This window comes from Anomaloglossus baeobatrachus, chromosome 6 (genome assembly GCF_048569485.1).
Source record: "Anomaloglossus baeobatrachus isolate aAnoBae1 chromosome 6, aAnoBae1.hap1, whole genome shotgun sequence".
NCBI lineage: Eukaryota > Metazoa > Chordata > Amphibia > Anura > Aromobatidae > Anomaloglossus > Anomaloglossus baeobatrachus.
This window is the reverse complement of record NC_134358.1, coordinates 331,275,002-331,297,864: the sequence shown is the minus strand read 5'-3', so window position 1 is coordinate 331,297,864 and position 22,863 is coordinate 331,275,002. Positions and strand designations below refer to the sequence as shown.

At 46.5% G+C, this 22,863-nt stretch overlaps 1 protein-coding gene across 1 annotated transcript in view; it reads right to left on the bottom strand.

Moving 5' to 3' along the window:
* LOC142244335 (uncharacterized) overlaps positions 1 to 22,863 on the bottom strand; it is a 190,460-nt gene that overhangs the window by 15,941 nt on the left and 151,656 nt on the right. The window contains exons 15-17 of the mRNA XM_075316541.1: positions 18,266 to 18,379; positions 18,090 to 18,161; positions 11,017 to 11,430 (exon numbers count right to left, since the gene is read on the bottom strand). Of these exons, the coding sequence (XP_075172656.1) occupies positions 11,017 to 11,430; positions 18,090 to 18,161; positions 18,266 to 18,379 (600 nt within the window). The remainder of the gene's footprint in view (positions 1 to 11,016; positions 11,431 to 18,089; positions 18,162 to 18,265; positions 18,380 to 22,863) is intronic.

Below are 22,863 nucleotides of genomic sequence, written 5' to 3'. Positions count from 1 at the left end.
GTCCAGCTTGGACCCGCTTTTCTTCCAACTCTTTAAAATCAAAAATCAGATGAAAATGCATGTGTGATCCTCCTGAACACAAAGCATTGAACTGGCTAGATTTGGTCATCCAGGGGGTGTATATGCTCGGAGGGAGGAGCTACACTTTTTAGTGTAGTACTTTGTGTGTCCTCCGGAGGCAGAAGCTATACACCCATGGTCTGGGTCTCCCATAAGGAACGATGAAGAAAGTTAGGGATATTTAATTTTCGGGTGAAATTTATGGAAAATGTAAAAAAGTTCACATTACTGTGATATTTTTTTTCAAGAAAGTAATTTTCTCATCTCAAACAATTTATGGAAACAAAAGACAACAGTGGTGGGTATACCCCAAAAAGAAATGTTAATGTCTCAAATAACTTGTCATGTGGCCTGCAGCATCAATTACAGCATGACAATGACATCTCATGCTGTTCACAAGTGGAGTTATTGTCTGCTGAGGCATAGCATCCCACTCTTCTTGAGGTGCAGCCCTCAGGTCATTGAAGTGCTGGGATACAGAGTTATGAGCCTCTACACGGCAACTCAGTTAATGCCATAGGTGTTTTATGGGATTTAGGTTTGGAGAAAGTACAGGCCACTCCATTTTGGGTACCCCAGTCTCCAGCAGCCCTTCCCTAATAAAAGCAACCTTGATGAGATGGAGCATTGTTCTCCATGAAGATGAAATTAGACCTATGTTGTTCATCCAGAGGCACAATGACTGTATTAATTATGTTATTCAAGTAGTAGGAGCTTGTCACTGTACCATTCACAAAGTTTCGGGCAGTTCTGTATTGACCAGACACCCCTACCCACACTGTAGCACCACAAAGTCTTATCTGGTGACAACAGTGGCTGATACATAGCGCTCTTCTTGACATCTCTAACATCGTTGGTGGCAAGAATTTCTGTTCAGCGTCTACCGACTTTCATTAGTTAACACCACTGAGGCAAACTTGTCCCTCATCCAGCATAGATGCTCACTGGCCCATGCAAAATAATGACACCTGTGCTTGGTGGTGGGGTCAAGTAACCTTGCAGGTTGTATAGCACGCAGTCCATGCCAATATAAAAAGTTTTGAGTGGTATGAAATAATACTTTGGTGCCTCTCACCTCCCTTAAATGTGCCTTCTAATGACACTGACACTCTAAGCTCAGTGGCCACTTCTGTGGGAGAACATCCTGCTTGAAGCATCATAATGGCGAGGTACTTTTAATCAATTGTTAGGTGTTGTCAAGATGTGAACCTCATGATGAAAAAGACTGTTTATATACCAATTCTAATTCAACCCGAAGTTTATTGGGCAATTCATGGACCAGATAGCTGTTGTGGATTTTGCCATTAAGCTCCTTGTTAGAGAACAACAAGTTGTGCAAAAAAAGTACTGAAACATTAAATAGTTGGACATGTGCATCAAAAGTTTAGAGAAGGTCACATTAAGTTTACCTAAAAGGCTTAAAGTGCATTTTAGGATCATAAACATTTAAGTGGTTGTCTGTTCTAAAATGACAAGTCTGCAGTCACTTCGCAAGAACTAGTCTACAGTCACAGGGACTCCAGACTTTCTATTTTAGCCAGGACAACCTCTTTAAGCCATTATTAAATGATCCCTTATGTCTTGATGCAAATTACACTGCAAATGCTCTTTGGCTTGGGGAGGAGGGGGAGAAGAGATGGTGCACATCTGTGCACATGCAATCCATATCTCGTCTTATGCATACCTCACCCTTTGCAGTTCCTCCCCCCCCTTCCGCCTGTTTGGCAGCAGAGACAGAAGCTCTGATGTGTAAGGTCACCTGTGCCCGTCTCAATCTTGCACAAGTGCGACATTTCAGTACTGCCAGAGGTTACATCACACATCAAATTCTCTGTATCCATTGTCAATTTAAGCAGCAAGGGAGGCGCAGGTTGGGGAAAACGAGCCTCCCAGCCCCGTGCACTTGCAGTCAACTGGTTCAAACGGTCTGCACAAAAAAAAAAAAAGTATCAAATTGTATGGTTTTGTGCTACACTGAACTGTGCAGTATTATCACTGGTTCACAACAAATTAAAGCTTACTAGTTTTATATAAAAAAATGCTGTTTTTTTGACTGATGACAAATGGGCTGAAAGATGACTTTAAACATTTTGTTTTCTAATCTACTTTTCATTCTTAGGTAATTGGTCAAATTAATCTTATTTATGCAGAATTAGAGGGAAGATGTTTGGAATGTGGCCCAGATGGGTACATTTTAACATTAGAACAAGTGTGAGAACCTTCATTTTTCTTTGCGAGATTGAGGGCTTAGGGTACCGTCACACTTTAGCGACGCAGCAGCGATCCCACCAGCGATCTGACCTGGTCAGGATCGCTGCTGCGTCGCTACATGGTCGCTGGTGAGCTGTCAAACAGGCAGATCTCACCAGCGACCAGTGACCAGCCCCCAGCCAGCAGCGACGTGCAGGCGACGCTGCGCTTGCACAGAGTCGGCGTCTGGAAGCTGCGGACACTGGTAACTAAGGTAAACATCGGGTATGGTTACCCGATGTTTACCTTAGTTACCAGCGCACACCTCTTAGCTTAGCGTGTGCAGGGAGCAGGAGCCAGCACTGGCAGCGTGAGAGCTGCGGAGGCTGGTAACGAAGGTAAATATTGGGTAACCACCTTGGTTGCCCGATGTTTACCCTGGTTACAGCTTACCGCAGGCTGTCAGACGCCGGCTCCTGCTCCCTGCACATTCAGGATTGTTGCTCTCTCGCTGTCACACACAGCGATGTGTGCTTATCAGCGGGAGAGCAACAATAAAAAAACGACCCAGGCTGTGTGTAACGAGCAGCGATCTCACAGCAGGGGCCAGATCGCTGCTCAGTGTCACACACAGCGAGATCGCTAATGAGGTCACAAAAAACGTGACTCAGCAGCGATCTCAGTAGCGATCTCGCTGTGTGTGAAGCACCCCTTAGAATTACTGTTAGTGGATGGCAGTGTATACTATCATTAAATGTAGAGAAATGTTTGTATCTTTGTTAACCAAGGCTGCATCTTTCTAATTGCACTAGACAGAGTGGAACCCTAACCCCCCCCCCCTCACCAATACTCATTAGACTTGCATCAGCTGAACCTGTGGATATACATACATTTCGGCCATCAGTCTAATGTGTTTGGGGGGCCATATAGATGGTCAGGAGTTAAAGGAGTTGTCCGACATTAGCTTAACAAAAAATTGAGTTTATCTGTGCTGTATTGTCATAAAAATCACACCTACATTGTTATTTTTTGTTTTCTAACTTTTGTTCCTCTTGAATTATCCCTTTATTCTCTACAGCACCTTGTTTACATTCAGATCCAGCAAACATGACCACTTCCTGTGCTGAACCTCAGTCAGAGCTGTCACCACCCACCCCAGTGTCCAGTCTCGCCCCCTGCCCGCCCCCTGCACACACATTCCCAGTCAGTATTCTTCCCCAGCACCTGACCTGTTATCACTATAGCATTGCAAATAACAGTCCCACATCGGGCTCTGCACCCGCACACACAGGGCTCTGCACCCGCACACACAGGGCTCTGCACCCGCACACACATGGCTCTGCACCCGCACACACATGGCTCTGCACACGCACACACATGGCTCTGCACACGCACACACATGGCTCTGCACCCGCACACACATGGCTCTGCACCCGCACACACATGGCTCTGCACACGCACACACATGGCTCTGCACACGCACACACATGGCTCTGCACACGCACACACATGGCTCTGCACACGCACACACATGGCTCTGCACACGCACACACATGGCTCTGCACACGCACACACATGGCTCTGCACACGCACACACATGGCTCTGCACACGCACACACATGGCTCTGCACACGCACACACATGGCTCTGCACACGCACACACATGGCTCTGCACACGCACACACATGGCTCTGCACACGCACACACATGGCTCTGCACACGCACACACATGGCTCTGCAACCCCCCCCCCATCCCCATCGGGAACACATGTGGAATACATACTCACCCTTCCTCGGTCCCCGCCGCTCCTGCACGTTCACGCGCTGTCTGTGCTCTGGACATATCAGCACAGTAGTGACGTCACCGCTGTGCTGAAGAGAGCACAGACAGCGGGAGGGACAGTGATGCCGGTATGTTTAAATGTGTGATCCTGAGCAGGGGGCCCGGTGCCGGAGCTGACACCACGGCAGCCGCCGCCAGGCCCCGCCCCCAGGTCACGGACCCCACAGCAGTGCAGGGGGAGGTTACTGGAGAGTAAAAGAGGTACGGGGGAATGTGTGGGAGGGTGCAGGGAAGGGGGCGGTGACTCCTCGCACTGTACAGCCCAGCAGGGAGGCGACATGCTGTTTCCACATTTGCATGTCAACATGGCCCTGCCCATGTTGACATGAAATGACCGGAAGCTGCAAAATCGTGGCAGGAGCGGTCACATGACCGCTCTGAGCCGGGGGAGAGGGGCTGACAGCAGGGCAGGTAAGTGGTCTATCTACTTACCTGCCCCAATGTAGCCCAATAGGGAAATAAAAAATAAAATGTAATTGTCAAAGAAGCCGGATAACCCCTTTAACAGACCCGCATCAAAGAGACATGGTTTGAATTTTGGAACACTGACATCCATCAAAATGTCTGCTGACATCATAAAATTAAGCTGAAGCTGATGGGTTCCCTTTAGTTAAATAGATAGATAAGTGGCAGTTTTGGATAAAATAAGGGAATTTTGTTTACTTACCGTAAATTCCTTTTCTTCTAGCTCCAATTGGGAGACCCAGACAATTGGGTGTATAGCTTATGCCTCCGGAGGCCACACAAAGTATTACACTAAAAGTGTAAAGCCCCTCCCCTTCTGCCTATACACCCCCCGTGCATCACGGGCTCCTCAGTTTTGGTGCAAAAGCAAGAAGGAGGAAAAAATTATAATCTGGTTTAAAGTAAATTCAATCCGAAGGAATATCGGAGAACTGAAACCATTCAACATGAACAACATGTGTACACAAAGAACAACAGCCCGAAGGGAACAGGGGTGGGTGCTGGGTCTCCCAATTGGAGCTAGAAGAAAAGGAATTTACGGTAAGTAAACAAAATTCCCTTCTTTGTCGCTCCATTGGGAGACCCAGACAATTGGGACGTCCAAAAGCAGTCCCTGGGTGGGTAAATAATACCTCATAATAGAGCCATAAACGGCTCCGTCCTACAGGTGGGCAACTGCCGCCTGAAGGACTCGCCTACCTAGGCTGGCATCTGCCGAAGCATAGGTATGCACCTGATAGTGTTTCGTGAAAGTGTGCAGGCTCGACCAGGTAGCTGCCTGACACACCTGCTGAGCCGTAGCCTGGTGCCGCAATGCCCAGGACGCTCCCACGGCTCTGGTAGAATGGGCCTTCAGCCCTGAGGGAACCGGAAGCCCAGCAGAACGGTAAGCTTCGAGAATTGGTTCCTTGATCCACCGAGCCAGGGTTGATTTGGAAGCCTGTGACCCTTTACGCTGGCCAGCGACAAGGACAAAGAGTGCATCCGAGCGGCGCAGGGGCGCCGTACGAGAAATGTAGAGTCTGAGTGCTCTCACCAGATCTAACAAGTGCAAATCCTTTTCACATTGGTGAACTGGATGAGTACAAAAAGAGGGTAAGGAGATATCCTGATTGAGATGAAAGGGGGATACCACCTTAGGGAGAAAATCCGGAACCGGACGCAGAACCACCTTGTCCTGGTGAAACACCAGGAAAGGGGCTTTGCATAACAGCGCTGCTAGCTCAGACACTCTCCGAAGTGACGTGACTGCTACTAGGAAGACCACTTTCTGCGAAAGGCGTGAAAGAGAAATATCCTTCATTGGCTCGAAAGGTGGCTTCTGAAGAGCCATCAGCACCCTGTTCAGATCCCAGGGTTCTAACGGCCGCTTGTAAGGAGGGACTATGTGACAAACCCCCTGCAGGAACGTGCGTACCTGTGGAAGTCTGGCTAGGCGCTTCTGGAAAAAAACAGAGCGCTGAGACTTGTCCCTTAAGGGAGCTGAGCGACAAACCTTTTTCCAATCCGGATTGAAGGAAGGAAAGAAAAGTGGGCAAGGCAAATGGCCAGGGAGAAAAACCCTGATCAGAGCACCAAGATAAGAATATCCTCCACGTCCTGTGGTAGATCTTGGCGGACGTTGGTTTCCTAGCCTGTCTCAGTGGCAATGACCTCATGAGATAACCCTGAAGACGCTAGGATCCAGGACTCAATGGCCACACAGTCAGGTTGAGGGCCGCAGAATTCAGATGGAAAAATGGCCCTTGAGACAGCAAGTCTGGTCGGTCTGGTAGTGCCCACGGTTGACCCCACCGTGAGATGCCACAGATCCGGGTACCACGACCTCCTCGGCCAGTCTGGAGCGACGAGGATGGCGCGGCGGCAGTCGGACCTGATTTTGCGTAACACTCTGGGCAACAGTGCCAGAGGAGGGAACACATAAGGGAGTTGAAACTGCGACCAATCCTGAACTAAGGCGTCTGCCGCCAAAGCTCTGTGATCTTGAGACCGTGCCATGAATGTCGGGACCTTGTTGTTGTGCCGGGACGCCATTAGGTCGACGTCCGGCATCCCCCAGCGGCAACAGATCTCCTGAAACACGTCCGGGTGAAGTGACCATTCCCCTGCGTCCATGCCCTGGCGACTGAGAAAGTCTGCTTCCCAGTTTTCTACGCCCGGGATGTGAACTGCGGATATGGTGGAGGCTGTGGCTTCCACCCATAGCAGAATCTGCCGGACTTCCTGGAAGGCTTGCCGACTGCGTGTCCCGCCTTGGTGGTTGATGTATGCCACCGCTGTGGAGTTGTCCGACTGAATTCGGATCTGTTTGCCTTCCAGCCACGGCTGGAACGCCTTTAGGGCAAGATATACTGCCCTTATCTCCAGAACATTGATCTGAAGGGAGGACTCTGAGTCCAAGTACCCTGAGCCCTGTGGTGGAAAAAGACCGCTCCCCACCCTGACAGGCTCGCGTCCGTCGTGACCACCGCCCAGGATGGGGGCAGGAAGGATTTCCCCTTCGACAGAGAAGTGGGGAGAAGCCACCACTGAAGGGAAGCCTTGGCTGCCCGAGAAAGGGAGACGTTCCTGTCGAGGGACGTCGACTTCCTGTCCCATTTGCGGAGAATGTCCCATTGAAGTGGGCGGAGATGAAACTGCGCAAAAGGAACTGCCTCCATTGCTGCTACCATCTTCCCTAGGAAGTGCATGAGGCGCCTCAGGGGGTGTGACTGGCCTTGAAGGAGAGATTGCACCCCTGTCTGTAGTGAACGCTGTTTGTTCAGCGGAAGCTTCACTATCGCTGAGAGAGTATGAAACTCCATGCCAAGATATGTCAGTGATTGGGCCGGTGTCAAATTTGACTTTGGAAAGTTGATGATACACCCGAAACTCTGGAGAGTCTCCAGAGCAATGTTCAGGCTGTGTTGGCATGCCCCTTGAGAGGGTGCCTTGACAAGTAGATCGTCTAAGTAAGGGATCACCGAGTGTCCCTGAGAGTGTAGGATTGCCACCACTGTTGCCATAACCTTGGTGAAAACCCGTGGGGCTGTCGCCAGGCCAAAGGGCAGTGCCACGAACTGAAGGTGTTCCTCCCCTATGGCGAAACACAGGAAGCGCTGATGCTCTGGTGCAATCGGTACGTGGAGATAAGCATCTTTGATGTCGATTGATGCTAGGAAATCTCCTTGGGACATTGAGGCGATGACGGAGCGGAGCGATTCCATCCGGAACCGCCTGGTTTTCACATGCTTGTTGAGCAGTTTTAGGTCCAGAACAGGACGGAAGGATCCGTCCTTTTTTGGCACCACGAACAGGTTGGAGTAAAAACCGTGACCCCGTTGCTGAAGAGGAACAGGGATTACCACTCCTTCCGCCTTCAGAGTGCACACCGCCTGCAGAAGAGCATCGGCTCTTTCGGGGGGCGGAGATGTTCTGAAGAAACGAGTCGAAGGACGAGAGCTGAACTCTATCCTGTAACCTTGAGAGAGAATGTCTCTCACCCATCGGTCTTTTACCTGTGGCAGCCAGGCGTCGCAAAAGCGGGAGAGCCTGCCACCGACCGAGGATGCGGTTTGAGGAGGCCGAAAGTCATGAGGAGGCCGCTTTGGGAGCGGCTCCTCCGGCGGTCTTTTTAGGACGTGACTTAGACCGCCATGAATCGGAGTTCCTCTGATCTTTCTGAGGCCTTTTGGACGAGGAGAATTGAGACCTGCCCGCGGTCCGAAAGGACCGAAACCTCGATTGTACCTTCCGTGGTTGAGGTCTGTTTGGTTTGGACTGGGGTAAGGATGAGTCCTTTCCCTTGGATTGTTTAATGATTTCATCCAATCGCTCACCAAACAAGCGGTCGCCAGACAATGGCAAACCGGTTAAGAACTTTTTGGAAGCAGAGTCTGCCTTCCATTCACGTAGCCACATGGCCCTGCGGACTACCACCGAATTGGCGGATGCTACCGCCGTACGGCTCGCAGAGTCCAGGATAGCATTAATGGCGTAGGACGCAAACGCCGACGCCTGAGTGGTTAAGGACACCACCTGCGGGGCAGATGTACGTGTTACTGCATTAATCTGCGCCTGACAAGCTGAGATAGCTTGGAGTGCCCATACGGCTGCGAATGCTGGAGCAAACGACGCGCCGATAGCTTCATAGATGGATTTCAACCATAGTTCCATCTGTCTGTCAGTGGCATCTTTGAGTGAAGCCCCATCTTCCACTGCCACTATGGATCTGGCCGCCAGTCTGGAGATTGGAGGGTCCACCTTAGGACACTGAGTCCAGCCCTTGACAACATCAGGGGGGAAAGGATAACGTGTATCCTTAAGGCGCTTGGAAAAACGCTTGTCTGGACAGTCTCGGTTTTTCTGGACTGCCTCTCTGAAGTCAGAGTGATCCAGAAACGTATTCAGTGTACGCTTGGGAAACCTAAAACGGAATTTCTCCTGAGAAGCTGACTCCTCAATTGTAGGAGCTGGGGGAGAAATATCCAACACCTGATTGATGGTTGCTATAAGGTCATTCACTACGGCGTCACCTTCAGGTGTATCTAGGTTGAGAGCGGCTTCAGGATCAGAATCCTGATCTGTTACCTCCGCTTCATCCTCCAGAGAGTCTTCCTGCTGAGACCCTGAACAGTGTGATGAGGTGGAGGGAATTTCCCAGCAAGCCCGCTTAGGCGGTCTGGGACTGCGGTCCATGTCAGGGACCACACCCTGTGACCTATGGGTCATCCCAGGGGCACTTTGCTGTTCCAATTGAGGGGGACCAGGGGACAAAGATTGAACAGTGCCCGGGGCCTGAGTCACCGGTCTGGACTGTAGGGCTTCTAGTATTTTAGCAGACCATTTATCCATACTCTCAGACAGTTTGTCAGCAAAAGCTGCAAACTCCGTCCCTGTCACCTGGACAGTGGTAGCAGGTGGTTCCACCTGGGCCACCTGTAGCAGAGGCTCCGGCTGAGTAAGTGCCACAGGGGCCGAGCATTGCATACAATGAGGGTCAGTGGAACCTGCCGGTAGTATAGCTGCACATGAGGTACAGGTTGCAAAGTACGCCTGTGCTTTGGCACCCTTGCTTTTTGCGGACGACATGCTGTTGTCTCCTCTGAGAACAATCCAGGAGGGTATATAGCCAAAAAACAACAGAGCGACCGTACAGTGCAAAAGTATAGCCTATAAGCCTATATATATATATATATATACACACACACTTCGGCACTCAGTGGGGCCAGCACCTCAGGTGCTGCTTACCGACCGCTCAGAGCGGTTGTGTGATCACCAGATTCCCTGCCTGGGTCTCCCTGTGTTGTCTCTCCTCTCCAGCGTCTGAATCGCTGACAGGAATGGCTGCCGGCGTTCTGTGGGGAGGAGGGGACCGTGGGCGTGCCCAAGAAAAGTGCGGGAATCTAGTGCCCCAGTGAACTGAGTGAGGGGGGAGGAGGATACTAATGTATGCTCCAGCCCTCGGCGCTGACGATCTGTGCAGCGTCCCGCCCTTCCCCTGACTGGCAGGCCTGTGGGCGGGAATATGCGACACTAGGCCGCAGAAGCCGGGGACTAAAGTTATAAGCGCGGCCGGCAATAAGAGCGGCCGCGCGGTAGTCCCCGGCGCACTAACACACCCAGCAGTGCTGCAATGTGTATGGCACAAGCGCTCCATGCGCGGTAGTCCCCGGCGCACTAACACACCCAGCAGTGCTGCAATGTGTATGGCACCAGCGCTCCATGCGCTGTCCCCACGGGGACACAGAGTACCTCACAGTAGCAGGGCCTTGTCCCTGACGATACCCGGCTCCTATCCAGCAGATTCCCAGGGGCTGCGGAGGGAGCACGGTCCCTGTGCCTGGAGACCGATTAGGATCCCACTTCACCCAGAGCCCATTAAGGGATGGGGAAGGAAAACAGCATGTGGCTCCTGCCTGTGTACCCGCAATGGGTACCTCAACCTTAACAGCACCGCCGACACAGTGGGGTGAGAAGGGAGCATGCTGGGGGCCCTGTTATGGGCCCTCTTTTCTTCCATCCGACCTAGTCAGCAGCTGCTGCTGACTAAGCTGTGGAGCTATGCGTGGATGTCTGCCTCCTTCGCACAAAGCATAAAAACTGAGGTGCCCGTGATGCACGGGAGGGTGTATAGGCAGAGGGGAGGGGCTTTACACTTTTAAGTGTAATACTTTGTGTGGCCTCCGGAGGCATAAGCTATACACCCAATTGTCTGGGTCTCCCAATGGAGCGACAAAGAAAAGATTGTTTGGTTATTAAAGCAACCCACCAATCCAGGGACAAAATTGATATGCGAGGGGAGATCAGTAGTAAGGCACAAAAAAATGGCACCAGGGAACATCATTACTGCATACACCTTATCACATTCTGTCTCTGGACCAGAAACTTGCTTTCATGCCTGAAGGCATTTAGGCTTTTAAGTTTTATTCTTAGGGTTAATAATCCAGCATTCATAGAAATAGGCAAGAAGATATTACCTCTGAAAGCAGGATTTGTGGCAGTTATTTTATTCAATGTTGTAACTACTTCAGAAACTTCCATGTTCTTGATGCTTTCAAAGAAGGTTTTCATTATGTCATGGTTTGCTACAGGGAAGAGTGGTGGTACAGCTGTTGGCACGCGTGGTGGTGCGGCTGTTGGTGGAACGCGTGGTGGTGCAGCTGTTGATTGCACGCGTGGTGGTGCAGCTGTTGATGGCACGCGTGGTGGTGCAGCTGTTGATGGCACGCGTGGTGGTGCAGCTGTTGATGGCACGCGTGGTGGTGCAGCTGTTGATGGCACGCGTGGTGGTGCAGCTGTTGATGGCACGTGTGGTGGTGCAGCTTTTCGTGGCGCGGCAGAAGGGGCATATCTGCGTTTTAACCAATTAGGTACTAGCTTTACCTGGGGATCTGGATATGAAAACAAAAAAAAAACAGAACAAAATAAAAGCACAATGAAACCTGATAATTGGGAATCATTTCTAACAATAGAAAAAGCAAAACATGTAGTTGCCAGAAATTCCACAAGATGTTCACAAGTGATCTTATATTTTTGATGTACTGACCCATTACAACATAAAAAAGGACAAAATGAGTTAATTGTGTTTCTAATCCAGCAATTATAAGCAACACTATCAATTCTGTAGTTGCAAGAGTCACTTTTGTGAAATCTTTCCTTGCTAGTGCCTCACCATCAACTGGGAAAGTCTCATCAATTCAGACGGACTTTCTCAGTCTGTGGCCTCGATTCATCAGGAGCAGCGTTGTTTACTCAGTCTTGATGAGGTGAGTGTTAAGGGTGCTTTACACGCTGCAACATAGCTAGTAATAGCACCCGCCCCGTCGTTCGTGCGACATTTGGTGATCGCTGCCGTAGCAAACATTATCGCTACGGCAGCGTCACACGAGCATACCTTTTCAGCGACGTCGCTGTGACAGCCTAACAATCCCTCCTTCAAGGGGGAGGTGCGATCGGCGTCATAGCGACGTCACTGTGGCGTCACTAAGCAGCCGCCCAATAGCAGAGGAGGGGCGGAGCTGAGATGCCGGAACATGCCGCCCACCTTCTTCCTTCCTCATTGCCGGTGGACGCAGGTAAGGAGATGTTCGTCGTTCCTGCGGTGTTACACATAACGATGCGTGACGCCGCAGGAACGACGAACAACCAGCGGCATGCACCACCAACGACATTATGAAAAGGAGAGACGTGTCAACGATTTTTGACGGTTTTGCGATCGTTGATAGTCGCTCCTTTGTGTCACACACTGCGATGTCGCTAACGGCACCGGATGTCACTAACGACGTGACCCCGACGATATATAGTTAGCGATGTCGCAGCGTGTAAAGTACCCTTTAGATGCTCCTAATTTATTAAGACTCGCTCACACCTCTTCATAAATCAGGCGTATCTTACAAGTGATTTGTGCCTCTGCGCACCACACCATAAATATTACTCCTGTCAGTTACTGGAGTAAGACTTCTGGAGTAAAGAACACCACAGCTCTGCCTTACCTGAACTCATTGGTGGAGTGAAAACTCCAAAAAGTAGTTAAACATTTTGCACAACTACACAATGCACAAAAATGTAGTGATTTTTCAAAGTAATTTAGGAAAGAATTCTGGTATAATTGCTTTGATTAATCAGAGCCTGTGTGCATATTTATCAAGCAAACACAATTTGCCCAAGGGGCAACTAGAGGTACCCTAACTAAAGATTGATAAAACTTAACTTTTATTACTAAAAAAAAAAAATAGAACAGATCAATCTAAAATAGCGGCAAATAAAGCACCCTAATACGTGTACGAAGTCATGTATCCGGCCACGGACCAGATACTATAAGCAAGTGGACAGACGTCCACTTCGTCTTCGTGAAGCCAGACATGGTGAAACATGTTGGGGAGGCCATTAGCTTTTAATAGGCCGAGTAGGGCAATACTAATCTGATAATATTGTAGGACGTCTGTCCACTTGCTTATAGTATCTGGTCCGCGGCCAGATACATGACATGGTACACGTATTACGCCGCTCTATTTGCCGCTATTTTAAATTGATCTGTTCTATTTATATTTGGGAATAAAAGTTAAGTTTTACCAATCTTTAGTTCGGGTACCTCTAGTTGCCCCTTGGGCAAATTGCCTTTGCATTAATAATCCTATGCTGATTAAGGGTATAGATTCAGGTTTCAGTGTTTGTATTATAAAGCAATGCTCGACATGCAAACCTACAGTGCCTTGAAAAAGTACACATACCCTACAAACCTATCCACATTTTTTCACGTTGCACACACACACAGTTTAACCGTCATTTTAATATTTATTTCACAAAATCACTAGTATACAGAATATGAAAATAAGCAACTCTGGAAAATATACCAGGTTAGTGTGCTTCTTTCTCCTACTCAACTGAACATTAATTTTAAAAATATTCAATTCACAGGAAAAAAAAAACAACTGTCTTCAGTGAACACAGACCTTCCCATTACTGAGATAGGAGATGATGGTTGGTGCTTGCTTATAAGATTCTATGTAGAAGGGAGGGGGAAGAGAAAGAAGCTCTGCCTTTAGCGCCTCTCTCCCTGTGCGCTGCAAAAAAATCTTAGCAGTAGCAGCTGCCAACTCATATCAGTAATGGGAAATAAAGACATTTTTCATGTGAATTGACAATTTAGAAAAATAAGGATGTGTCTGGAATGAGAAACAAGCAGATTTTCCTGATAAAATGCAGTATATCACAAAAGTCAGTAAATCCCTTACATTTTTGCAAATATTTTATTATACCTTTTCATGGGACAACACTGTAGATATGACACTTTGATACAATGTAAAGTAGTCAGTGTACAGCTTGTATAACTGTGTAAATTTGGTGCCCTCTAAATAACTCAACACAGCCATTAATGGCAAAAGCACTAGCAACAAATGTGAGTATACCCTAAGTGATAATGGCCAAATTGTCCCTAAAGTATTTCCGAAGGGAGGAGATCAAGATTTGCTTGCTTCAGTATGTCACAGTACATGATGGCATTTATGGTTCCTTCATTGCACTGTAGCTCCTCATAGCTGGCACCATTCATGCAGCCACAAACCACGACACTCCCACCATCATGACTGACTATTGGCAAAATACACATTTTTGTACTCCTCACCTGGTTGCTGCCACACACACTTGACACCATCTGAACTAAAGGTCATCTTGGTCTCATCAGACCACAGGACATGATTCCAGTAATCCATGTTCTTGGTTTGTCGGTCTTCAGCAAACTGTTTGCATGATTTCTTGTGTATGATCTATAGAAGAGGCTTCCTTCTGGGATGACAGCCATGCAGACCAATTTGATACAGTGTGCAGTGTAGGCACTGACAGGCTAACCCCACATGCCTTTAACCTCTGCAGCTATGCTGGCAGCACTCATACATTTAGTTTGAAAATACAACCTCTGGATATGACACTAAGCAACATGCACTCAACTTTTGTGTTCCATGGTGAGGACTGTTCTAAGTGAAACCTGTCTTGTTTAACTGCTGCATAATCTTGGTAATCTTGGCCACCGTGCTGCAGCTCAGTTTCAGAGTGTTGGAAATCTCCTTATAGCCTGTCCCATCTTTATGTACAGCAACATTTTTTTTTTTTTTACAGATCCTCGGAGAATTCTTTGCCAAGCGATGCCATGAATTCCCAGTGACGAGTACGAGAAAGTGTGCGAGCAATATCAAATTTAGCACACATTTCTCCTTCTCACCTGAGACCCTGAAACACTAATGAATCAGACATCGGGGAGGGAAATAGGAAACAATTTGGCTGTTTCCCCTTAGGTGTGCTCACTTTTGTTGCCAGTGGTTTAAACATTAATGGCTGTGTGTTGAGTTAGAGGGAACACCAAATTTACACTTAAATAAAACTGTACACCAACTACTTTATATTGTATTAAAGTGTCATATTTTCAGTGTTGTCCTATGAAAAGTAATATTAACATAAATATGAGGGTGAACTCACTTTTGTGATATCCTGTATTACAAAGTTGCTTATTTTCATAGGTACTAGTTCGTTATGAAATAAAAATTAAAATGACAGTTACTCTTTGATGCGGACTCACATGCTGAACCTGTATCTTTCCTGACACTTGATGGCTGATTTAATCATTCCCTTTAAGTTAATACTTTGTAGCGCCACCTTTTGCTGCGATTACAGCTGCAAGTCGCTTGGGGTATGTGTCTATCAGTTTTGCACATCAAGAGACTGAAATTCTTGCCCATTCTTCCTTTGCAAACAGCTCGAGCTAAGTGAGGTTGGATGGAGAGCGTTTGTGAACAGCAGTTTTAAGCTCTTTCCACAGATTACCGATTGGATTCAGGTCTGGACTTTGACTTGGCTATTCTAACACCTGGATAGGTTTGTGAACCATTCCACTGTAGATTTTGCTTTATGTTTGGGATCATTGTCTTGTTAGAAGACAAATCTCCGTCCCAGTCTCTGGTCTTTTGCAGACTCCAAGAGGTTTTCTTCAAGAATGGTCCTGTATTTGACTCCATCCATCTTCCCATCAATTTTAACCATCTTCCCTGTCCCTGCTGAAGAAAAGCAGGCCCAAACCATGATGCTGTCACCGCCATGTTTGACAGTGGGGATGGTGTGTTTAGGGTGATGAGCTGTGTTGCTTTTACGCCAAACATATCACTTGGCATTGCGCCCAAATACTTTGATTTTGGTTACATCTGACAAGAGCACCTTTTAACACGTTTGGTGTGTCTCCCAGGTGGCTTGTGGCAAACTTTAAACAACACTTTTTATGGATATCTTTGAGAAATGGCTTTCTCCTTGCCACTCTTCCATGTGTGCAGTGTACGACTGATTGTTGTCCTATGGGCAGAGTCTCCCACCTTAGCTGTAGGACTCTGCAGTTTATCCAGAGTGATCATGGGCCTCTGGCTGCATCTCTGATCAGTCTTCTTGTTTGAGATGAAAGTTTGGATGGACGGCTGGGTCTTGGTAAGATTTGCAGTGGTACTTCTTACATTTCAATATGATCGCTTGCACAGTGCTCCTTGGGATGTTTAAAGTTTTGGAAAATCTTTTTGCAACAAAATCCGGCTTTAAAAACTTCTCCACAACAGTATCACGGACCTGCCTGTTGTGTTCATTGGTCTTTAGATGCAATCTGCGCTTTAAACAGAACACAGACTATCACAGAGCAGGTGCATTTATACGGAGACATGATTACACACAGGTGGCTTATATTTATCATCATCAGTCATTTAGGACAAAATTGGATCATTCAGAAATCCTCAATGAACTTCTGGAGTGAGTTTCATGCACTGAAAGTAAAGGGGACTAATAATAATTGTACGCGCCACTTTTCAGTTATTTTTTTAAAAAAAAAGTTTAAAATAAGCAATAAATTTCATTCAACTTCACAATTGTGTCCCACTTGTTGTTGATTCTTCACCATAACATTAACATTTTTATGTTTGTTTATCTTTGAAGCCTGAAATGTGGGAAAAGGTTGAAAAATTCAAGGGAGCTGAATAATTTCGGAACACACTGTAGATCAAAGCCATAGATAGAAACCTATCCATCAACATACCACATAGCCTCGATAAAGCTCTATTAACAGTACATCTCAGAAATAAGGAGTTACAGAACACAGGAAATGAAAGCTAAATGAATACAGATAAGCATTTGTGGTCACATAATATAGAAATAGATGACAACAGTACGCTAGATCAATGCTGGACAGAGAATTATTTGTCAATAACACATTCACTAGTGATACCCACATGACATGTGCCTCACTCAACGAGTTGCCCCCTAAACAGGTTCATCAGGAGCGGTACAATATTGTTTTACCAAAAATAAGAGTCATATTTTTTTGATCCAAAAGATGCACCAGAGTCTTATATTTTCACATGAATAATAATCCACATTTACTATTGAACCAAAAAAAAAAAAAATATTCAAATATATTTATGTCATCACATTCTAGAACATTTTGTTAGGGTACATGCCCACAATCCGTGTTTACAGCGTTTTGGATGCAGCATATTTCAGCTGCGTCCATAACGCTGCGATGCACAGTACAAGCACAGTGGATGAGATTTATAGAGATCGCATTCCCACTGTGCGTGTACTGCGCTCACAGTGTAAAATGACATGTGATGCGGCTTCCCGAGCTGCAAGCAAGTCAACTGTTTGTTGCAGAGAAGCAAGCGTTATCCGCAGGGAGAACAGAAGAGAGAGACAGCTGCAGTTTCCTGCGAAGAAGACTCGCGGGAATGCAGGTCACGACCCTAAATCCAATCACTGGTTCAGATGCACATTTTCTTATCTGATCTGCTATTCTCATGGTGCACAACCAGACATATAGTGAGGGGTACATACCATATTTACAAAAATCTAAAATACCTGCTTAAAATTTATTATTTTCTGTGTACTGCTAACTTTACCACCAAAAGAAAGCGAACACTCCGTAAAAGAATCATACGTACCAGACTCAAAACAATTAGAGTTGGCAACTGAATGGGCTTTCACATACAAATGTCAGTCGCTGTCAGGTCCCCTTGCGTTCTACAGCGGTTGGCTCCCCCTGGTGATTGGAAGCAGTATCACTCATGCAGAGTGACACTGGTACCGGACCTGTTTGTGTGAGCTACAGTGAAATGCAGCAGGAATGGTAAAAGATCTGATAGCGACGCAGTTCTCTGTGTGAGAACCCATCCATCATCGGCACGTGCCAAATGTGATTGATTGTGGTCTGGTGAGTGTGATTATTAATTTTTTTTTATTTTGGGTGGGGGAGGCGGACATTTTCTTTTTGGGGGCATCTGCTTTTTTTGATGCAAGTTCCTGCTGTATTCATTAACTTTATCTGATTGGACAGTTATTGAAAAACAACTAGGGTTTACTTTAAGGGTAGGTCTTATTTTCAGGGAAACAGGGTAACAATGACTGTAAAAGTGAACATGGAGTAAAAATAAATCCAGCACACTGAAAAAAAAAAACCAAACCTGAGAAACTTAAAAGGTAACCACTTAACTTCTAAGTACAATCCGATATTTTCTCCAAGTCTAACACATACCTTTTTCTTGTAATATATTTGTACTTGGGTCAAATTTGGTTGCAGAATCATGGTTGCACGAGGGCCCTGGTTCTGAAAGAATTTTCAAGTACAAATTAAATTGTCCACAATACTACCACTATAAAAAAAAAAAAAAATGAAACGGAAGAACAAGGATTAAAGACTTTCACAGGTACCTTGGGCCTTACTTGAAGACAAAGTAAATGTCAGTTTTGGTCGCTCACAGAGAGGTGCAATTTTGACAGGTTGTGAAATGGGAAATAATGGTTTCTTGGAGTGCCACTCTGGGTCTGTAACAGAGAACATGTCACATACATACATAAACATACAGAGCCCTTAAGTGTCAGGACAAAAGAATCCCCCACAAGTGACATTTTTGAAATTACAAGTGTTTGGGAATTTATCTACAAGTGTAGTGACAATTGTGTCTCCATGGGTGTATTCCAGAAATAATCAGCAGTGGTTGTTGTGGAGTGAAAATGGCAAATCTTCCATTGTAATGCCCAGCACATTGTAGTACCCTTGCATGGTATATATGGAGATCTGCAACCTAAGGCTGGACTCACACGAGCGTATGGCATCCGATGCGAGAGCATCGGATGCGATATGCTAATGTCCCCCGGCTCAGGCTCTGCTGCGAGCGTGAGCCGGGTGTCATGCGACTGTAACCCGATCTTGCGATCGGGTCACAGCTGTGAAGCTGAGTGCAGGCGCTGCGGAGGAGAGGGAGGGGTTAATCCTCCCATCTTCTCCACTGTCAGCCTGTGCGTAGATCGCACTGCACTGGGATAACATCAGAGTGCAGTCCGATGTATCTCTCGCATCCATTCACTTGAATGGGTGCGAGAGATACGGCGGTAGCAGCAAAACGCAGCACGCTGCCGCTTTTCTCGCATCCAGAATCTGGATGCGAGAAAAGCTGACCAACAGCTCAACCTCATTGCCTAACATTGGTCAGAGTGCAATGCGAGAATTTCTCGCATTGCACTCGTCCGATTTTCACGCTCGTGTGAGCGTACCCTAATAAGCAGGCTCTAATCACTATAGTAATGAAAAACAAGTGGACACTAAATGTTGTGTAGGCACACTGTGGAGACAAGGAAAGAAGGATGCATTTAACTTTGGGAGCTCAGAATTTGATGTATGTTTTTTAGGGCTCATGCGCACGTAACTGCTGATTCTTCAGCAGGGATTTGACAGCACATGTGCGCTTCAAATCGCTGCAGAAACACTGCATAATGAATGCAGTTTTTTTGTAGAAACAAAAGCCGATTTCATGCGCTATGGCTGCTGCCCCCACCATTGACAGAGTAGGAGCTGCATACAAAGCGCACAAATTAATTGACATGCTCATTTTATGAACGCACGGATTTGGGTCAAACTTTTAGCACCCAAATCGCTGCGTTCATAAAAGCATTGTGCGCACGTCTCATGCACAATCTTCATAGATTGTGCAGGGGAAGCAGAACGCATGCATTTACACTGCAGTGCAAAACACAGCGTAAATGCATGCAATTACGCAACGTGCGCATGAGCCCTTAGCCCTGGGAAAGGTCTATGGGTCCTTTCCTTCTATGTGCAACCAGTAATGTGAAAACCCCCTGATTATATTTACAGATGACGGACTTGAGTGGAGACTTCGTTGTTTTGTGGGGATTGAGTTGAAGCTTTTATTGGGACCATTTTACCTACAAAAAAGTCCAAGGTGACTCCATCTGTCACATATTGAATGTTCTTTCAGGGGTTTGGTCTGAATGACGTATTGCAGAGATTTAAACACAAACGTTGGTGTGAACACTTAGCGTAGAGCACAGGGGAAATGTGAGCTGAGCTATACTGTGATCTTTGAGATGAAGAAAGAACAAAATCAACAGCATTTGAAGAATCGCTTTTACTTTTTACGCTGTTAGTCTTGCAGTATAAGTAGGGCCGTCCTTATCCTAAATGGTGCCCCCACCCTACAGATTTTTTTATCCAGTTTCCCAAGAAACAAATGAGGACCGCAAGCAATTTTATTTTATATCCTAAGAAAAAAGATCTTTTCAAATCAATTGTACAATAAACTCCTAACGATTTGTGCTGGAGAATCTGCACCTCAGATCCACATTAATTTCACCACGTCTGAGCTCGTTCTTATAGGGATCTTCTGATCTCGTAGATTTATGCTGTATCCCTGGATATTACATTATGGATGGTACATGCGGATCTACCCAATGGGGCGTGCACGTATCTGAAGAATGAGGCGCTGCCACTCTTTATGGAGATATCAATTCGTATTCACTTGGATGAAAGTTCTGCCGTCTCTGGGCTGAGAGCAGCGCAGGTCGTGGCCCCACTGGTGGGATCAGCAACTATTATACAAATCCTGTGGATAAATGTACAGGATGAGAAGACCAGACAATGCACCATGAGCCAGCGGCAGCTGCTGCGTGTACTCAGGACCGAAAAGGTCAAAATACAAATGTTAAGAGGATTGTAAGAAATTAGAAAAAAAAAAAAAAAATCTCCACTTTCTACATAGTAAAGTGTCCTCGGGTTATATGTGTCGCTACCTCTCAGCTCCACTGACCTGAGCACACTGAGGTGCAGTACCACATACACATAAGGAGGACAGGAAACGTTATATATGTAAGAACTACAGCATATCCCTCTATTAACCAGTTTGAGCTCACACCAGTTTACAATGGTGCAAAAAAAATTGTTGGAAAATATGTAACACAAATTCACGTCGAATGATGAGATAGTCTGCAGAACCTCATAATACACATCTCAGCTGCTACAGAGTGGCATATTATACTTCAGCTGCTGCAGAACCTCAAAACACCTTAGCTGCTGCTGCTTCTCTCTCTCTCTTTCCTCCCTCTCTCTCTCTCTTTCCTCCCTCTCTCTCTCTTTCCTCCCTCTCTCTCTCTCCATTTTCCTTGGTATAGATACCAGCTTCGGCTGTTTATTCTGGCTTGTACAAGCAATTTACCTATGTCACTTGACCAATACTACCTTCCATGGTACGAAATATGTTACTTTACCTGTACTAATTATTCTTTTTCCATATGATTAAGAGCACACTCTGCAATACGTGTGGAACCTTACCTCTATTTGCCAAACCTCCGGTTGTCCTTCGAGACCTGTGTTTCCTTACTCTGACCAGTGATGTACGTTCCATCCACAATATTCCTTCAGGAATATTTGTATTATTTGTATATATATTCTGTGTATCACCTGTACATAATGCACTCACTATTGTTATTGTCTTCACACCTTTTCAGGCAACAACCTTGAGAAAGGCTCTCGTTGGTGCTGTTGCTCTGGTTAGGTTCCTTTTGCAGTGTGTCAGTCAATAAATTCACTTACGCATATTCCCCTTTTGTCTTCATTTGAGTGCTGGGGTTTACTTTACTATACTATATGACTCTTTACCCCCAAAGCACCTATATTGTGTGTGGTAGAGCCTTTAATCTCCAAGTATCAAACGATACATGAAGGCTGACTTCCAAACTGTTTTGTCCACCGATGAGTGCCGTGCAACGCTCGATGGTCCAGATGGATGGAGTGGAGGATGGCTGGTTGATGGACACCCCATGAAAACACAGCTAAGGCACCAACAAGGAGGTGGTGGAGTAATATTTTGGGCTGAAATCATGGGGAGAGAGATTGTCGGCCCCTTTAGGATCCCAGAAGGAGTAAAGATGAACTCCATAATCTATGTGGAGTTTCTAAAGCAGGACTTCCTGCCATGGCTCAGGAGGAAGAACCATGCATTCCGCAGCAAGATCATTCTCATGCATGATAATGCACCATCTCATGCTGCAAATAACACATCTGCATCTCTGGCTGCTATGGGCATAAAAGAGTACAAACTTATGGTGTGGCCACCATCTTCCCCTGACCTCAACCCCATTGAGAACCTCTGGAGCATCATCAAAAGAAGTGGCTATGATGGTGGGAGGCAGTTCACGTCTAAGCAACAGCTCTGGGAGGGTATTCTGTCCACATGCAAAACAATTGACGCACAAACCATCCAAAAACTGACAAATTCAAATGGACGAAAGAGTTCAGAAGCTTCTTTCAAACAAGGGGTCCTATGTGCAAATGTAACATCACCTAGAATTAAGTTTTGACTTAAAAAACTGTTTGATTTCATTTTGTAATAAGCGGATAATGCTTATAATTTCACAAGTGACCATTTTGTTTTTCAAAATAAAAAGGTTGAAAACTGCTGTGCATAATAATTTGGAACATGCATTTTAAGTGCATTTTGACTGTTTATTATTTTAAAAATATAAAACTCATACTAAGGCTATGTGCGCACGTTGCGTAAATACATGCAGTTACGCTGCGCTGTGTAGCGCAGCGTAACTGCATGCGTCCTGCGTCCCCTGCACAGTCTATGGAGAGCAGCGTAACTGCATGCGTCCTGCGTCCCCTGCACAGTCTATGGAGATTGTGCAGGGGCAGTGCGCACGTGGCGTTTTAGAGCGCAGCACTTCGGCTACTGCCGAAGCGCTGCGTAAAAAGAAGTGACATGTCACTTCTTCCGTGCGCTTTGCCGGCAGCTCCTGCTCTGTCTATGGCAGGAGCTGCAGGCAGAGCGCATGGAATCGGCTTCACTACGGACATTTCTGCAGCGATTTAAAGCACACATGTGCTCTTCAGATTGCTGCAGAAATTTCTGCAGTGAACTGTACGCAACGTGCGCACATAGCCTCAGAGCGAGGACCTCGAAACACGTACCATCTGTATGAGGGGTCCAAGAGGACTTTTATATTTGTTGGGG